At 41.3% G+C, this 20,063-nt stretch overlaps 1 protein-coding gene across 1 annotated transcript; it reads left to right on the top strand.

Annotated features, from left to right (window-relative positions):
- The first annotated feature begins 1,690 nt into the window (after positions 1-1,690).
- On the top strand, positions 1,691-4,768 carry DKK1 (dickkopf WNT signaling pathway inhibitor 1). The gene is made up of 4 exons (XM_006103360.3): positions 1,691-2,084; positions 2,327-2,489; positions 3,665-3,808; positions 3,938-4,768. Exons 1-4 carry the CDS (start codon positions 1,839-1,841, stop codon positions 4,189-4,191), a joined length of 807 nt encoding a protein of 268 aa, XP_006103422.1. The 5' UTR covers positions 1,691-1,838; the 3' UTR covers positions 4,192-4,768.
- The last annotated feature ends 15,295 nt before the right edge of the window (positions 4,769-20,063 follow it).

Here is a 20,063-nt window from a genome sequence, read left to right as displayed (position 1 = left end):
ACATTTCCTAGCTTATCCTTACTGTAATTAGAATAGTCTCCTCAACATTTGTATTCACTGTGTCCCTCCCCCCAAAGGGCAATAACCTAAGAGTTGCCCAATGCCAGGGATAAAGCCTAGTCCTACCGTTCAGATTGTTGCCCGCCCCCCCTTTTTCCATTTTAAACAAGTTTCTTTAAACAGCAAGATGCTTGACTTGAAGAAAAAAACTACCTAGGACTCATTTCTTTTAGAGTAACTTATCCTCCTTAAAGACAGATGGCCCTACATGTAACAGCTACGTGCAAAAAAAAAGTTATAAGATTGTTCTTGGTTTTACAAGGATAAATGAAAAAGATTAAAATTCTCCAATCGGACAAGGTGTGCAAGGATTTTTATATCGTGTTGTTGTTGTTGTCAAACAGTGAGAGCAAATAACTTACTGGAAAATAAAGATAAGAGCTGAATGAGCATATGACTAATGAAGAAATTTATTTTGTTTAAAAAAGAAATTATTTCCTATTTATAAGCAGGACAGCATTCTTACACACCCTACTTTATTATGTTTATATACTGGTTTAAATCACATGAAATTCACTTTCGGCTTCCCTTTTCCTGAAGCTAGTGAGTCTCTTATCTCCCTAGAGGGGGTAATTCCTTGTCCAGGAAAGGTCTGAATTGGGATCAAACAGGCGTTCTCAAGCTTTGCGATATGAAATACTAATGAGAAAGTCAGGTGCTAAGCCTTAGGGTTTCTTATCTCCCTGCACTAACCCGCCACTGAGAAGGGAGAACCCGCGAGTGAGGACTGGCCAGCCGCTGGACCCTGTCCGCCTTTGCTCCGGCCACTTTGATCTCGCCCGTCTGCCTAATCAAGTTCATCTACTGCCCGGACTGCTCAGATTCAAAGAACTACATTAAACAGTTGATTATCAGATGGTCATTTCCCTCTTCCCTCCACCCATGATCTAATTTCCAAATGCTAGTCTCTCGCCTCCCTCTCTAAACTTCCCATCAAAAGAGAATTAGTTCTTCTTCCTTTTAACTCTCATTTGATGTGCAAATTTCCTTCTATTTGCACATTTTTTCTCCCTCTGGGAGAAAGGAAGGGGTGGGGGGGGGGGGGAGGAATTCAATGAACTGAAAGCCAAGGACCTCGCCCCAAATCGGCAAACCGTGACTCTAAAGGGTTAATGAGCAACTCGCCTTGGCCACCTGGCCCTTCTGGCTGCGAGGCTTCGATAGAGACTTTGAGTGACTGACCGGGTTGTATTTAATACTGAATATCATCTATGCGCACAGTAAGCCAGTCCTGGCCTAAGGGGGAGAGGAGCAAAGTGCTTTTGCAGAGAGCATCACACTTCCGTTCTGACCAGCGTTTCAGATGCCGACGTCCCAACTGGAAGTCTAAGGCAAGGCTAGGGCACCCGCGCCCCCAAGCTCCTCCTCCCCCGCAGTTATTAAAGCCGCGCGCTCCAATGCGCCCCGAGTACAGTCACCCCCACGGTGAACGGGTCCAGGGGAACGCCTGTGCCCGGGAGGGCGGGGTGAAGAGTGTCAAAGGCCCCCCTGCATGTACACAAACACACCCCTCGCAGCCCCTCCCAGGGCTTTGAAATCCCATCCCAGCTTTGTTGTCTCCCCCGGAGGGGCCGGAATGCTCGGAGCCCGCGGTATAAAGGCAGCCGCGGTGGCGGTGGCGGCGCAGAGCTCCGTGCGCCCCGCAGCCGGGACTGTGGGACCGCTGGAGGCTCCGGGGACCCGGACTTGCAGCCACACCGGCAGCGCGGCTTCCTGGGGACCCGGCTGGCCAAGTGACATCCCTCCCTTCTCTTTCTTCCCTTCCCTTGAGTTCTGAGATGAAGGCCCTGGGCGCCGTGGGGGCCGCGCAGGTCTTGGTCGCCCTGGTAGCAGCGACTCTGTGCGGCCACCACCCTCTGCTCGGAGTGGGCGCCACCTTGAACTCGGTTCTCAATTCCAACGCCATCAAGAACCTGCCCCCACCGCTGGGCGGCGCTTCTGGGCACCCGGGCTCAGCAGTCAGCGTGGCTCCGGGGATTCTGTACGACGGAGCGAACAAGTACCAGACCATCGACAACTACCAGGTGAGGAGGGCTTGGGGATCTGGGAACCCCGCTTTCCTGGGGAGGTGGCGTCTGGGAAGAAGGGTGTAGAACGGGGCCGAGTGAGTGCCGTGCGGGGAGCATTTGGAAACTGCGTTCGGGACAGTGGGCGGCGGTGACTTTTGGAGAGGTGGGCGGAGAAGGGCTGTGATGCTCCTGCAGGTTCAGGCGCGGGGGTACCTGGATGCCCCGGTGCCTCATCCTCTCCCGGCCCCCTTCCGCAGCCCTACCCGTGCGCGGAGGACGAGGAGTGCGGCTCGGATGAGTACTGCGCGAGCCCCGCCCGCGGAGGGGGCTCGGGGGCGCAGGTCTGCCTGGCCTGCAGGAAGCGCCGCAAACGCTGCATGCGCCACGCCATGTGCTGCCCCGGCAACTACTGCAAAAACGGTGAGTTCCTTAGCTCCCTCTGGACTCCTCGGACCGTCCCGCCTCTGCTCACCTGCGGTTGGGAGGACACATTCTCTGCTCTGAGCAGGCTGCCATGCTGCGGACGAGTGGCTATTCAGATTGCAAGGTTCCCCTGAACCCGCTACCTTGCCAGGGTTAGTCTCAGAGGACGGAACGTTACAGGGGTCTTGGAGCTCTTTATTTTCCTCCGGGCCCCCTCAATGAGTTCACAGGACTGCTTATCTGGGAATGGACCCCCGCCCTAAACACTGGTCTGGGACAGCCTTGATATCCATCGAGAAAGAAGACGACTGGGAGGGCGGTTGGATGATCCCAGGATACCCAGGGAAGCACCCCTGCTGTTTACCTGGCCTGTTCCTTTCTCTTACAGTGCCTCTCGGGGCTCTACCAGTCTGGCTTCTCCTTCGTGATCCCTGTTGAGACTGTTGTCAGCCACCAGACACCGATTTATCTGTGCTGGCCATTCTTAAGGGAGCTCTTGCTGTCCTCCACCCTGGCTTCTCTTCCCTACCCCCTGCCTCCACTTCCTGCTACCTTAAAATAAGTACTCCTCCCCGCAACCACAGATCCACTAAAATTCAATGTCTCAAAGAGGTAGTCGACTCAGACAGCCAGAGGAGACTCCAGAAATAAACTTAAGGGTGGCGATCCTCCCGAGGACCCAGTAATACTCCAGGATGAACTAACTAGATCTCTGTAATATAGAAATTACACAGTAAAGGAACTGGTGGGTGACACTGCATTCTTCCACGGAGCTGGTATTGCGTTTGCTTAACTTAGTCTGGCAGTACTCACAGGGCAGGGAGGTTATTTTTAAAAGCAATTTTTTTTAGTGACTGATTTTCTTTTTCTTACCCCATGGGTGATATGAAAATGGGCAGAAATCTCACTGTCACTACGCCAGTGGGTAGGAAAGTATCTCAAATGGCTATACGGGGGACGTTGCATATGACGGCAACAGTGTACGCATTGATGCTTCTGTCCATCTGGGGAGTTTTGCACTAACTAGGGAGGAAGTTTGGCTTGTGTTTAAAATCATGCCACTTCAGTGAGGTCCCTCGAGTTGGTGCAGGCATACCAGACTGCCCCGGTCACAGCTGTAAGTGGTCACACATTACAGCGCCGGAGTTAACCACTATCCCCTGCTTCCTCAGGAATATGCATGCCGTCCGATCACAATCATTTCCAACGAGGGGAAATCGAGGAAACCATAATTGAAAGCTTTGGTAATGATCACAGCACCCTGGATGGGTACTCCAGAAGAACTACACTGTCCTCAAAAATGTATCATACTAAAGGTAGGTTCCGGGACCTTCAGACTCATTCTCGGTTGTCAGCACATCAGAAGTGTCTTTTGCATCATCTTTATGCAATCATGCAGCGTGAGCAGCGAGCATGTATTTTCCTTATTGTCTCTTCTCTCCTAGGACTAGAAGGGTCTGTCTGTCTCCGATCATCAGATTGTGCTACAGGGTTGTGCTGTGCTAGACACTTCTGGTCCAAGATCTGTAAACCTGTCCTCAAAGAAGGTCAAGTGTGTACCAAGCACAGGAGAAAAGGCTCCCACGGGCTGGAGATATTCCAGCGCTGTTACTGCGGAGAAGGTCTGTCTTGCCGGATACAGAAAGATCACCATCAAGCCAATAATTCTTCTAGGCTTCACACCTGTCAGAGACACTAAGCCAGCTGCCCAAACACAGTGGACTCCTTTATATAATATATGCTATGAGAGCCTTTTGTGACTTTTGCCAGCTCAGTCCTTAAGGATGTACAAAGTCTGTGGTTACAGTTAAGCATTCCAGTAATACCTTCCGAAAATCGGAGTGTTAAGAGCTTTGTTTCTTTATGGAACTCTCCTGTCATTGGTTGCAGTAAATTACTGTGTTGTAAATTCTCAGTGTGGCACTTACCCTGTAAATGCAACAAAACTTTTTAATTATTTTTTCTAAAGGTGCTGCATTGTCTATTGATCATCTTGTTATGTAAATTTTTGTACACATTGATTGTTATCTCAACTCTGATTAATATTCTATATTAGATTGTAATAAATAAGTTTAGCCTCTACTTCCTAAATGCATAACCCTTTTAATTCTAGAGTCTAGAATGCAAGGAACTTTTTGAATGAAAAATGATAGGTATCTAAAATTTATCATGAAAATACTAGCTTATTTTCTGAAATGTACTATCTCAGTGCTTAGATTACATATATATTTCTAGGCTGCGGTAGTCCTCGAAATAAAATTTTACATTTAATACCATGAAATGTTACAAGTATAGATACATTTTGGCATTGTGACCTTAGAAGTGTGTGTGTGTTCTGCAGGGACAGAAATGTGACATATTTAAAGATAAGCAAAGAAAGATATTGTCTAAATGTAGGGCAATATTGATCAATTCTTGAGTAATTTTCAAGAAAAATATATTCTTCATTGACAAGCTCAAATGACCATGGTGTCCAAGACTCCATTACTACTTTCAAAAACGGTTTCCAATAAATTAATATCTACCCAAATGGTTAATAACTATTGGGCAACAAAGGAAGTTTACAACAAAAGTCACACCAGAGCAAAGAAGTTGATAGTTAGCAGGAAGAGGGTGTGTGTGTATGTGTAGAAATACAGTCAACAAGCACATGCAAATTTGGTACCAAGTAAGTTAATTTGAAGTATCCTAAATACTACTTCATGCCAGAAAGACTTGTTCTAATTACTTTTGATTTTTAAAAAGTTATTAAATAAAAACCACAAGTCCTCCTTCATTATCTTCTTCTCATCTCTTGCTAGGTGAGTTGAAGATTTCAAATTTTGCCTAACCTGAATTATGTTGATTACAATAAGGCTAGGGGCATATTGTTTAAAGGAAAGCCCACAGAAATGAAATCAAACTGGCTTTGCATTTTTACCTGCCAACTTTGATATTGTCAAACCTAATACTGGGGAAGGGAAAAGCAAAGGTCTCAATTTCCACTTATTCTGTAATCTACTAAAGCAGGGGTCCTCAAACTTTTTAAACAGGGGGCCAGTTCACTGTCCCTCAGACCATTGGAGGGCCGGACTATAGTTTAAAAAAAAACTATGAACAAATTCCTATGCACACTGCACATATCTTATTTTGAAGTAAAAAAACAAAACGGGAACACATACAGTATTTGTATTTGCATGTGGCCCGCGGGCCGTAGTGTGAGGACCCCTGTACTGAAGTCTACATCAGATTCACAAAATGCTGGGTTGAAGGCACTGGGAAGGACAGTGACTGATCAACAAGGTTCCTTAAATAACGCAGATGTCCTTGCATGTTTGTTGTTTTAGCATGCCCGGAAGTGGTTCAATTTCAAGGGGCTCAGCCAAAGGGCCACAAGGGTTGGTTGGCTCTTCACTGAGAAGGGGACTGGCAGGATGTCTGTTGTTACATTCCTTTTGTCTGGAAGTTTCAGCTTCCTCGCCCTGGAGAAACTTTCTTTTTCTGCATGTGCTTGTTTTCTGAAGTGCCAGGAAGGCCCGTTCTAAGGCCTGCGATCTCCAATAAAACACAATAGAGGAGAGGAAACAGGAAACCCTTTCTTCCAAAAGAAGAAAGAAGGGCCTCTGTTTAAGAGGGGAAAGGAGGAGCTTTCAAAGGGCTTGGTTATGGAATCCCTTCCTTTCTACAGGAACTGACTGTGGCCAGAGAGCTCCCCCCCTCTACACATCTCCGTACATCAATCATAGTTCTAGCCCTTTTGGCTTCCCATCCAGTGATGGGGGTGGCAGGGCGACAAACCAATCAAGGAAGGACACCTCTTCTTCCTATCCAACTGAGATATCAGGAAGAGACAAAAAGAAATTCTGCACATTTATAAAGGTGAAACGGGCGATCAAGAAAACTGTAGATATTTTATTAGCTAGTTATAGAGGCTGAAAGACGGAAGTCAGATGCAATACAAATTCAAAAGAGGATCATTTAAGGAAGCTCCAACACTTTAGATAGTGGCTGTCTAAAATGTGTATATGATTTTACTTTTAAACAATTTATTTGAATGGAAAATCTATGCACTTGGGAATGCACTCACAGGTATTTGATCAAATGGAAGCAAGCTCTACACGCTGCCCTGTGTCTTGCTATTTTTTTTTTTTACTTTGTGTGTCTTGCATGTCACATTCTATGTAATATGTAGACAGGTGCCTCATTCTTTTTAATGGTTGCCTTAGAGTACAGTATGTTGGAATGGCTATACTACAATTTATTTAAAGGGATAATTGAGAGACATTTAAATTGTTTCCAGTGGTTTTGCTATAACAAATATTGTGCAATGACTACAGAACTTTTATGTTGTTGTTATTCTTGTGCCAGAATACTTATAGGATAAGATAGTGACTGATTTCTGAAGCAAAATTCAAAATCAAAAAGCATGCTTTTTAGCATAAGGACTGACATGGGTAAAATGTCAGGAGCCTGCTTATCACTGTTCTAGTGATGATTAAACTCTTGCTAAATTGTATCAAAGGGGGAAGAGGGAAATACAGGCGTATCCCAACAAGTTCACAGTAATCTCTGGCATTCAGTTAAATGTAGACTTTCTCTAATTCCTTTGATTTAAAAAAATATTAAATAAAATCACAAACAAGTCATCCCTCCATCCCTTTTTCTTGTTTTGCTAAAATACTTAAATATTTCAAATTTTGTTTAACCTGAAATATATTGTTAAGAATGAAGATGGAGGTATATTGTTTAAAAAACACCACCATAGATATGCAGACTAAGTTTGATTGTCCATATTTCAGTATATTAAAACAGTTTATGAATTTTTCCCATGGTAAATCAAATTGTACCAATTCAAATATAGAATTAGTAACAATTTTGCATATGTATATGGCTTGTCAGGGTGGAATAAATTTTGCCCCCAATTATGCTGTTATAAATTTTATCAGTTTTAGTATTTCTAACTGCATCATCAAATTAACATGCATTGCCACTTATGGAAATTTCAGGTGAAATTATTCAATTTTCCTTCTTTTTTGAAACCGTATAAAATTAACTAATTTTATCATGCTACCAACTTTCTTTTATAGCCTTAAAGAAAAATAGGGAGTGCTACCATTAGACTTATAAAATGTGTTCCAATGAGTTTTGGATTACAATTTTCATACCTTCTAAAATACTACTCTGAGTATAATACCAAAGTATGATAATTATCTCCCCACAAAAAAAGGGGCAGAAAAACAAATAATCTATATGATTTAGGAATATGATGTTTGTACAAATGTGGGTCTGTGCTAATGGCAACTGTTTAAAAATAGTCAATTCTATCGATAATCTGAGATTACAATCTGGGTGATGCTGAGCATCTTAATTCCATAAACATTCACTGAGCCTGTCAGCTCAGTAGGCTCTATGCTGGCATTCAGTAGAATGATGCACACATTTAAAATTATGTCCGCTCCTTTAACATCAAAAAGCTCACCATTTAGTAAGACAATTAACAACCTTGAGAGCTGGGGGTGGCTTAGCATAGTGGTTAGAGACACAGTCTCTGGAATCAGACAGACTTGGGGTAGAATCCACGGCTCCCTCAGTTTCTAACTGCATGATGTTGGGCAAATATAACCTCCCTGATACTATGAAGAGAATATCAACTTTAGAGTGTAGGTGAGAGAATAATGCATGCACTGTCATGCTACTTAGCATGATGTCTAGCTCATAATAAGCACTCAATTTAGGTCTTTACTCTTGGACTATGAAACATTTTATAATAGGATATTATATCACACATTAAAAGCAATTAAATCAGCCTGTAGGTACTCTCAAAAAGCTTCAGGGAAGCTGCAGAATTTAAACCATTTTCTTCTCAAGGCCCTTTAATTCAAGTAAGATAAACAGTTTAAACTAGAGAGAGCAAAAGGATACATGGATTATAGTGCTACCACTTATGAAATCAGTATGGAAACCATTCTGCAGACTATTTCATTAAATTGCTAATGACTTCCGTGCTACAGTAATTTGCACATGTATATGGCTTGTCAGGGTGGCATAAATGTCACCCCCAGTATAAATGGCCTTCAGGCTCAGCTCTGTTGAGCAAACTGCTTAGCCTCTCAGAGACGCTATTTCAAATCTCTGGGCAAAGGTTCAGATTGGCTTAGTTTTGACATGGGGTTCACCTCTAGTCAAATTGGCTAGATTGGCCACCTGGACGTGAAAATATAAACACGGCCGACTACATCCAGGACACCTTCAACAGGAACTTTGGTAGTTGTACAGGAAGGGTTGTGTAGAGACAGTTGCCACATATTATGTCTACCACATATCAGTTATGAAGGATGAGGAGTTGGCAGGTAGAAAAGAAATGAAAGGGTATTGGGTTATAGGAAAGGGTATCAAAGATGATTACAAAGCTATAAATAATACATACTATATTTTAAAAGGGGGGGGGGTAAACCACTGTGGCCAGAGTGTGGGGTACCTGGGAAGAGAACTTTTCTAATTTTTTTGTAATTTAATTTTTTATCAAGGAAACCAAAAAAGATAAAAACGTCATTTTCAGCAAAATTATGTGGTGATGGAGTTGATGCGATTGAGACATTTTGTCTCAATATGTGACTAGACTCTCTTCATAAACATTATGATTTTTTTTGCCAAAAGTGTTATGAAAGAATATTATTTTCTTTCCAGCAAGAGTTGTCATAACAGGTGGAGTTGGAGTTAAACAAATTACCTTTGAGAAAATTTTGTTGTTGACTGATATAAATAATACACAGCTCTCTCAAATCATGGTGAATGTTTTTGTGCCCAAAAGTTGTAAATTAAAATATGACATAGTTTCTCAGTATTAGTAAATGTAAAACCACACTGAAGGCCAGTGATAACTGACCTCCTGTGGTTGTAAACTATTAAATAAATTCTATTTAAAAAGTATAATTAGCAGAAGACATGAAGCATGTCTGAGCATGATAACCCCAGATTACATTTCACAACCTTTCACACTAACTTTATCCTGATGAGCCAAAATTTCTTTTAGAAAGACTCCTTATTATTGAAACATTTCACCTATCTGTGATACTCTGAAGTTCAAATTAAAAGCAGATAACACTTAGTCTTGGCACAGGGGCAGAAGCTGAGCTCTCTGATACTCTGCCAGTAGGAAGTGCAATTGGCATTACCTTTCTGAAAGGCCATTTTCAGATATATTTCAAATATATCTGAAAACTCTTTGATGCAGCAATTCAACTTATAGAATTTTAAGAACAGAATCATGAAATGTATTCAAAAATCTGCTTACCGGGACATGTTAGCAGCACAACTTAACAATGAATTAACTGTCCGATTAGAGAGAACTGTTCAGATAATGTATGACATACATTGAAAATATTCTGCAGTCATCAAATTTAACTGGAAAATGTTCATCAGTCCCTTTCTCTTCTCTTTCCCTTACTCTTTCCATAAGGCTCTCAATATTTTATTATTTTTAAATTCTGATTACCTACATTTTTGCAGCTGTATCCTCCCAGACCTGTACTTTTATTTTATTTTTTAAAAATATATTTTTATTGATTTCAGAGAGCAAGGGAGAGGGAGTGAGAGATAGAAACATCAATGATGAGAGAGTATCATTGATGGGCTGCCTCCTGCACGCCCTCTGCTGGGGATCGAGCCCGCAACCCAAGCATGTGCCCTTGACTGGAATTGAACATGGGAACCTTCCAGTCCCCAGTCCAATGCTCTATCCACTGAGCCAAACCAGCTAGGGCTCAGACCTGTACTTTTAGAACTTATGGTTAAAACTGTTAGTTATTCACCAAACCAATTCCTCTTTCCTCCTGAGCACATTTCCCAGACTCCCCTGCTGTCAGGTGTGGTCTCACAGGACTGAGCGTGGTTCAGGGATGAGTCCCTGGAGATACTGCACTAGCTTCTCACCCATCTCCAGGGAGATGATGGCAGCCCTGCAATTAGGTGGCAGAGCCTCCTAGCTCAGCCTGGGTTTCTAAATAGTAGGTCCCCTCAGGTCCCCCTCCCCACTTATGAGCAAGAGACAACTGTCATTGTGATAAGCCATTGAGATTTAAGTTTTTTGTTTTACTTTAATACACACCTCAAGCTTTACCTTCTTCCTCCCCTTCTTTCCCCTCCCAAAGTCTGCCCTCTTCTGTGCCTAAATCAGAAACCTACCAGTGCTCTGATAAACAATAAGGGCATGAAACTGTGGATGCAAATGGATTCACATTGTTAGCATTTACAAAAATTTATTTCAGAGAGGAAGGGAGAGGGAGAGAGAGAGAAACATCAATGATGAGAGAGATTCACTGATCAGCTGCCTCCTGCATGCCCCCCAAACCTGGGCATGTGCCCTGACCTGAATGGAACCATGCATGACCTGGTTCATAGGTCATTTGTAGGTCAATGCTCAACCACTGAGCCAAGCCGGCAGGGCTCGTATTAGCATTTAAATGAAACGTGAAAGCAAACAGATCTCAATGACTATTTTTACTTTCCTTTTAACAACTGGGGACTTGGCAAATAAAACCTTCTCCCAACTAAGCAAAGCAATTGGCAGGAATAATCATGAGTAACTTTTCAGAGCACCTCTCAGGTACTAGAGGCCATGTTAATTGATCCGCATAGATTTAGTTGTTCCATTCTCACAATAGCGCTATGATGTAGGTGTGCTTGTTCCTCCTATTTTATAGATGAGGAAACCGAGGCAAAGAAAGCTTACCATGTTTTGTTTACCTGAGATCATGTAGCTGCTAAGTGACAGAGCCAGGATTTAAAACAAGATATTCTGCTCCAAAACCCAGGATCACTACTAATAGGGTAGGGCCATGGTCGGCAAACCGCGGCTCGCGAGCCACATGCAGCTCTTTGGCCCCTTCAGTGTGGCTCTTCCACAAAATACCACGTGCGGGCACGCACGTACAGTGCGATTGAAACTTCATGGCCCATGCGCAGAAGTCGGTATTTTGTGGAAGAGCCACACTCAAGGGGCCAAAGAGCCGCATGTGGCTCGCAAGCCGGGGTTTGCCTAGCTGCAGTTTGCCGACCACTGGTAGGGTATTCAACCATTAAAGCTTCTGTACCCTGTTAGGCCTGTAGGGCAATGCAATCCTTAACAGCCATTTGTAAGCTCCCTGCCATAGGAGAATGAAAGACCAGGAAAACGCACTGGACACCAGGAGTCAGACCATAGGAGGAATGGAAACTGTCCTGAAGGAACTTGACCGCACACCTGCATTCCATCTCCATTCCAAGCCCCTCAGCTCAGCCCCCAAACCCACTGCCAAGTTTCCCACCAGTGACTTTGCATAGAAGGACGAAACTCCAGCTCCTGGGGCTGCCATCATCGACCCAATGCCCCCTTGGCTCGGTGCTGCGCAGCCCTTCCCTTTGAGTATCTTATCCCCCATCCCCTTCCCTTAAATAAATTCAAATTTCTTTAATCACTATCTGAAATAGCTATTTAACCTGCCCACCCACACCATCCACCATGCTAATCTTCCATGTTCACCTTTTATACCCCTTAAGTTGTTGAACAGCTACTAGTACCTTAAAAATACGCTAAAGATTTATCTGGTGACTTGGAAAAATCCAGCATTTCAAGTTTCTTCATTGAGAAACTTCTTTCTTTTTTTAAATAAAATTTCACTTAAGAATGTATTTGAAATGTAATGCCCTGTGGTCTTGCTTGTGTGTTTAAGAGGAAAGGAAAATGAGTAAAAGATTAAATTAATGAAGTTGTGAAAGTAAACTGTTTTAAAGTTAAAAGTAGTAAAATTTCTTTCTTAGAGGCTTAAAGCAATCTTTCCTTGGCGTTAATCTGCTAAAGTCACTATGAGATTTTTATGCTACTTCTCTCATCCAAGAGGATGCTTTCTGCACATTAATATTATGTTACAAACTACATTATGTTAAAATTGTTGCATTTAAGGCTAGTTGCCGAGTCACCTATACACAAAGTGCACTGTTTCATAAATGTTGTTTTTGTGTTCTGATTATAGTTACCTTTTCTTTAAGTCCATCCTTCAAATTATACCTTGTGTGGTGTCAACTGCATTTATGGTTACCATTTGCTATTTATTAACAAATGAGGGCTGAGTGGTTTGAACTTCCAGAAGAAAAAAATAAAGTCTGGTATAATTATATCATGGACTCATCCTAAAAAGCTAGAAATAGCCGAGACACACACAAGGAAGATACCTAAACGGGGTGTGTAAGTGACTGTTTTCCTTGGAACACAACATTGATGAATTCAAAGCACTGAGGTGGAACTTAGAGTCAGGATTGACTTTTTGCATAGTTTTAGGTCTTAGGCTGGTGTCTGGCACAAAGTGAGGGATTAACAAGTGGTCCTTGTGCTACAACTGTGCATCCATTCCAGTGCGGATGAGCTTTCAGTGTGTCCTTGTGTGAAAACTATTTCAGTCCACTTGTTAATTCAGGGTGCTGTAATTACAGCGCAATGGTGGTGTGTCCTGTGCCTTCAGGAAGGGATTTTTCCAGGCCAATTTAGGTTCAAGAAGAGGTCAAAGTATTGCATTTTAGTCCTATATATGCTCCTGATTATATTTCAAAAGGGGCAATCATTGTATAGCTTTCTTAGACAAGTGGTTCCTTAACTCAGCTCACCATCTGAAATACCTGGGCCCCTTCCAATATCCACTGAATCAAAATTTCTTGGGCTTGGGCTTCTGCACTTGTGTTTTTTAAAGCTCTTCTATTGTGATTGATATTGTGTATCTAATTTTGGAACCTACTGCTACACATCCTTTAAGCAAAATGCTTTACTCCCAACAGAATAGCCTATAGGGGTATGTAGAAAGAAAGAAACTGTTGGTTGAGGGCTCATACAGCAGGATAATGGCTGAGATCTTAATGCTTGGGTACATAGATCATTTCATGTGATTCTTTCAACAACCCTAGCAGGTATATGTAAATGTTCACTATAACAACAAGGCAATGAGATGAGGACTTCCAAGAGTTCCTCACTGATGTCCTTAATGTCACATTGCTAGGAAGTAGCTGAGAGGTAAGTTTTTTAAAAAAATTTAGCATGATCTAACTTATTATCTGAAGACACTCATACCAGTAAGATCTAGTGAAGTACTAGTTAAATGATCTTTAACAGAGAAATGTATGGTCTGAGATGGGTTACACACATTAACACTGTTATCAATATTGCTGTGTGCTTGCCGACTTAAAAATATGTTCTTCCCAGAGCATATAATGCAATTTGAAGATCAGTCATTTTCAAACCATAGAGACTATAAAGGCAATAGAAAAAAAAATAAATGAAACTAAGAACTTTTTTTTGTAAAGATAAACAAAATTGCCAAACCTTTAGCTAGACGTACCAAGAAGAAAAAGAGAACACTCAAGTGAAATCAGAAATAAAAGAGGACACATTACAACTGATAAAGCAGAAATACAAGGATATTAAGAGACTTCTGTGGAAAAAGATACTCAACATCACTAATCATCTCTAAATGTAAATCCAAACCTCAATGAGATATCACCTCACACCTGCTAGAATAGCCATCATAAAAAAGATAAGAAATAAGTGTTGGTTTGGATGTGGAGAAAGGGAATACTTATGTACTGGTGGTGTGAAGGTAAATTCCAGTCACAATGGAAAACAGTATGGAGATGCCTCAAAAATTAAAAATAGAAATATCATATAATCCAGCAATTATACTTCTGGGAATTTATTGAAGAGAATAAAAACACTAACTCAAAAAGAATATGCACCCCCATGTTCATTTCAGCTTTATTTATAATAACCAAGCTGGGGAAGCAACCTTAAGAACCTAAGTGTCCATCAGTGGATGAATGAATAAAGTAAATGTGAGATATATAATTCAGGCATAAAAACAAATGAAATCTTGTCATTTGCAACACTTTGGATGGATCTTGAGGGCATTATTCTAAGTGAAATAAGTCAGACATAGAATAAAAACTGTATGATCTTACTTATATGTGGAATCTAACAAAACAAAACAAACAAATAAAAAAATACCACACAATGCCCTGGCCGGTTTGGCTCAGTGGACAGAGCGTCGGCCTGCGGACTGGAGGGTCCCAGGTTCGATTCCGGTCAAGGGCATGTACCCTGGTTGCGGGCACATCCCCAGTGGCGGCGGTGGGGGGGGGGGGCGGGTGCAGGAGGCAGCTGATCAATGTTTCTCTCTCATCGATGTTTCTAGCTCGCTATCCCTCTCCCTTCCTCTCTGTGAAAAATCAATAAAATATATATTTTTTAAAAAATCCCACACAAAATATAGATACAGAGGACAAGGTGCTGGTTGCCAAGGGAAGGAGGTGATGGAATGGGGTGGGGGAAAGGGGGTTAAACACTATCACCTTCCAGGTATTAAAGAAATAAGTCTTGGGAATGTAACGTACAGCATGGTGAGTATATAGTTAATAATACTGTGTTGAATATTTGAAAGTTGCTAAGAGTAGATCTTAAAAGTCCTCATCATGAGGGGAAAAAAACTAACTATATGTGGTGATGGATGTTAACTAGATATACACACACATCAAATATTATTTTGCACACCTGAAACTAATATAATGTTATATGTCAATTATACCTCAATTAAAAAAAACAACAGAAAATGGGGAAGGAACAGGTGAGGAGGAAAGGGAAGACTTTCGTCAGCTTAGCGTGGGGCTTCAGAATTTATAATTAAAGTGGCCACTGATTGATTCTATTAAAATGTTTGTTTCTTGGCTGATGACAGGCTGCCTTTTTCAACTCAATTAATCTGGATTAATGCAAACTGCATTAACAAAAAGGGAGATCTGAACACAGATAAAAAGATTGAATATGTGTTATCACTCAGTGTTTCTTAACCCAAAACAAAACAACCACAGTCTATAGTTGTCTTCTAATAGCAAATACACCAAATTTCGTTTTAAGCAAGCTACAAAACCAGCCCCCAGGCATTGTCAGCGGAATTTTAAAACAGGTGGCACACCTGACTTGAGTCTCACTTCAGACGGGAAGCCTAACGAAGGCTCCTTCACCCGCACGCGGTGTTCCTGAGGCCCAAGGTTTTACCCTACCTCAAAAACTCCACAGTCATCCTCTACCCCGACAAGTTATCTCTGTCCCAGGACACCAAGGCTGGGGATGAGGTGGAGAAAGTAAGAAGCAAGTCGACAATTTCACTCCCAGTGAATTGTATGCAAAGGTAGAAAGCTAGGGCGCAAGTTCACTGGAAGCCTAAGGTCACCACTGATTATGGCAAATAAGTTTAGAAAAAGTGCTTAGGGACTAAAGCCATTTCATAAGAGTTAAAGTAAAGTGCCCTTCTCACTTCTCAACCCTCCAGACAAAATCCCAGCCAAGAGCTGAGTGGACCCCGGAGTTTACAGATGGAAAACCAGACCCACCAGAGCCTGACAACTTACCAAACGCCCCGCCTTGAGGTGGCTGCTCACGCAGAGGCCAAGACGCTGGTTCTTAGGACTCCGGGTAGGAGCACCAGGAGGGAAGATGGGGAAGGAGTTGGGAATAGGGAAGCTGGACTTTTGAGGAGGTGGGAGAGGGACCTAAAAGCCAGGGTGGCTGGGCCAGACCTCGTCCTTCTCGCAGCTTAAGGCATCGGTCTTTCCTTGGAATGTTCTCCTCGCCCTATTTAAATATCTCTTGATTACACCTGAAGCCAATTCAGGTTGTTCCCATGTACAGAGTAAACAGGAGAACTGAAAGGATTAATACAAGCCATCCCCCCCTCTGCTGATGCTAAGGATGCTTCTGGGAAAGGTTAGAGGGCTCACCCCCATCTTGACAAAAGGAAGCTTTTTCACGGGGGTTCAAGTGTGAGCACACATTTCTAGGCTGCCTCTGGTCCCCAGCTCTCAGCTCCTTTATCACACATACACACAAAACGACAAACAACTAACCAAACCAACACAAAAATAACAGTGAGATCTGTGTCTAACTGGACATTTAAAAGCTTAAAAACTTAAACTCCTGAAAAGCTTGTGGTCTTGAAATGTCTGAAATCAGAGAATGTCACAGATTTAAACATCCACTGTCATAGGCCTTTCGTGTTTCTTTCCCTTTTTTTTTTAAGTGAATGAGCAGACACATAGTCCATCAAGGCGAAACCTAGCTCAGTGGCCCTGAGGTGACACAGGCCTGTTGTAGAAGGCACAGCATAGTGCAGAAAGTTGCTCAAGTACCAAAGAAATAAAAACAGTAAACCACCTGCTTAAGCTGATCTCTAGTGTCTTCTAATTCTTTGGACTCTAGTCTTTTAAATAATTGAACCTTGATCTCATTTGAGGTGGGGAAAATACACACAGGTGGCCTAACTTCTAATTATTTCATTTCCAATGAAAGGCACAGGTGTCAAAGTCTTAAGGATTGTGGTTCTTCCTTTAGTGCACTGAGTCTTTTTTTCTTTTAAACAAAACGCCAACGGCCCTGTTAATCCAAAGTGATGTCTGTGGCTCCTTTAACCCTGCACTAGCACCTACACTACCTCTGGACATCCTCATTTGCTGTGGCTGCGCGTTGAAAGCCTTTAATGTTCTCTAGGACGTAGGTTCTCAGTCTTAGCTGTTCAGTGAATCACCTGAGCTACTCTAAACACGACAGGCATAACCTCAGCGATATTGTGGGTCTGGTTGGAGACCACCACAACAAAGTGTGTATTGCAATCTTTTTGCTGCTGAAGGTTTTGCCTTCCATTTGTAAAAACAGATGTGAAAAGCAATTGCACGAGGTATGCCGGTAGTGATGTCCATGTCCCACCCATGGAGATTATGATGTCATTGGAATGCAGTTTTTGTGAGGTTTTTTTTAAAGCTCTGCAGGCGATTCCAATGTGCTGCAAAGTTTGAGATCTACTGTTCTAGGAAGTGGAATCTGATCCTGGTTTCCTTGCCCAGTGCCCGATGCTGACTTTCTTTGTCTTTGATCTAACCATGAATGTTTGGTTGGTTTTGCTTTTCAATGAGAGTACATAGTTGGAGGGAATTGTCCACTTAGGGAACAGGTGGAATGTGTTATATGAACTTACTGCATTTACTTTTTATGTAGAGTGGGCTTGGGGCTTGCATTATGGGAATACTGCAGGATATGCATTTTCCATAGAGGGCAGAAGATGCCAGAACACAACTGCATATCCAGTTATGCAAACAAATGAAAAGAAATGAAATGTTAAGCACACTCAGAGAGAACCAGACCTGCTTCTGATTCTAGATCTCAGTAATATTAGAATCTGAACGCCACCAATGAATACTACATAATGAGAATACAAGCTTGTTTCTATCCTGAGAATGAGCAATGACTAAAATCACATCTTTAATCAGGAATAATGATGCAACGTATAGTAAAACTGTTAACCCAGGTTTGACTGATGCAGACTTTGTGTTTCTGAAATGGTCTAGATATATTTTACTGAATTTAAAGTGACTTTTTAAAAAATGGTGGAATTTCTTAAAACAAGAAGAATTCAGACTAAAATCACTGTTTGAAAATGGTTTAATGAAATAAAAATTCTGGACTGATCTATTCTTTTAGATTAGTTATTGGATAAACATCCTATTATAGCAATAGAGACCAAATTTTTTTTTTTAAATTAAGAGACAGCCATAATATCCCTACAAAGCATAGTATTTTCATAGTTGTAGTTTCCCTTGCTATGCTCAGGTCTGCAGCCAAACATTTTACCAATAATTCCTGTAGGCAAAAATGTTCTTTCTAACAATGACACATGTTTTTATATAGAACTGGGCTTATTGAACTTTTTATAGATATCTTTCATTTCATTTATTAATACTTATATCTTAGTTTATAAGAAATTCTATGCTTGAAAAATCAAGAGTAAAACCCATTAAAAACAAGCAAAACAAACAAACAAATTCCCCATAAGCAAACCCCTCCCAGTTCCTAAGAATTAGTGCAGTTTTGCTGTAGTTTAAGATCTGCTTATTTTTGGACTTTGTTGCTTATTGTCTTTCACCTAATTTTCTTTTCATTCAAAAGTGATATATGAATACATTTTTGTTGTAAAAAAATGGAAAAAGTTATACATTGAAAGTCTTCCATCATGATTCCTTCCCTCCCCCCAAACTCTTTCCCTTTCCTAGCCACAACTCTTGTGTTTTATATCTATCCTTCTTGTATCAATGGACAATCCTCTATTGTCTTTGGTGTGTTTTTTATCCACTAAACATGTCTTGGAGAGCATTCAGAATGAAATGTGTGGACGCCTGCCACATTCTTCTTTAAAGGTTTCATACTATTCCTCAGCACGGATGTTCCTAGGTTATTAATCATTTCCCTAATCATGACCACATGCTTCTTATTTTGCATCCTTCCAAGCAACACAATGCTAAACATTCTTGTATGTGTCTTCGTGCGTATATACAAGTTTTGCTTAAACGAGTCTTTAACTTTAACATTAGATACATATTGCTAGTTGCCTTTCCAGAGTCTCCGTCATATTACGTTTATACTATCAGTGTTTGCAAAGGGACTCAATCCCTCGCATCTTTCTCAGTGGCAGTTACGACCAAGATTTACATTTTAATAAATGAATTGGCAAAACAGCTCAGATATTATTTGATCAGCTTTTTTCACTGTTTATCAATGAAGTTAACATTATTTAGATTTTCTTAAATTGTCCATTCATATTTCTTTTCTGTCTTTATTACAGAATTGAACTCTCTAATCTTTTTTTTATATATATATAGCTGTTGGTCTCTACATCAGCTTTCTAATTAAGACCAATCTCCTTGGCAGGATTTTCAAATTTCTACCAGGAACAAACACACAGTTGTTTACTAAAGCCACAAATTGCCTGATGACATTTCCCTTGACTTCACAATCCCACTGATAATGTGAATGTTCCTCCAAATGGGCTGCCTGCATCAGAATCACTGTGGTGCCTAAATTAGATATAAACGATATAGCCTTTGGGTGAAGCACTATATCTGGGTGGGAGGACATGAAATCTGCATTTTAAATAAATCTTCCAGAAAATTCCTACGAATAGTATATTCATAAGGAATTAATTAGACATGCTTTGGACTTAAATTCATTTTTATAAAAAGCAAAGGATATATGGATTAAAGAAGACATAAATTCTTAAATTGCCATGGGGAAAATGACACATTAAAATTAATAACATTCATAAGATCTCTCCAAGTGGCAAATAAGTGGAACACTTAAAAATTTACATTTAAAAACATAATAATAGCTTGCTTCCTGTGAAAGCTGATCGATTAATTACTATTTGTTTCCATAATTAATAGAAACATTATAAGCTCAGAGACAATCTTTCTTTTTTAAAAGGGGGCTGTTTATGTAGCATGCTAATTGCTAGCAGATTTCCCATATATGAAAACGAGGTCCTGGGAATGACGGAAGGGATGCTGAGATCTGAATCCCAGCCTGTGATGGGGTGACATGCTCTGGTTCAGACAGACAGGAAAGAAGGGCTGGGGGACATCTGCAGAGCAGAGATGTCACTGAGGAACAAGGACCGGAATGAGGGATCAGGGGAGTGATGGTAAAAAGAGAGACAAAGAAAACATCGTTAAGAAAGAAAGAAAGAAAGAAAG

The sequence above is a fragment of the Myotis lucifugus genome, unplaced genomic scaffold (assembly GCF_000147115.1).
Source record: "Myotis lucifugus unplaced genomic scaffold, Myoluc2.0 scaffold_481, whole genome shotgun sequence".
Taxonomy (NCBI): Eukaryota; Metazoa; Chordata; class Mammalia; order Chiroptera; family Vespertilionidae; genus Myotis; species Myotis lucifugus.
The sequence above is the reverse complement of the archived record's forward strand: the minus strand, read 5'-3'. Positions and strand labels throughout refer to the sequence as shown.

Excerpts from the sequence above, each read along its gene's own strand:
- DKK1 (XM_006103360.3), top strand. The coding sequence starts at position 1,839 with ATGAAGGCCCTGGGCGCCGTGGGGGCCGCGCAGGTCTTGGTCGCCCTG. Across the intron at positions 2,490-3,664 it reads CGGCAACTACTGCAAAAACG|GAATATGCATGCCGTCCGAT; the intron begins GTGAGTTCCTTA and ends CTGCTTCCTCAG. Across the intron at positions 3,809-3,937 it reads AAAAATGTATCATACTAAAG|GACTAGAAGGGTCTGTCTGT; the intron begins GTAGGTTCCGGG and ends CTTCTCTCCTAG.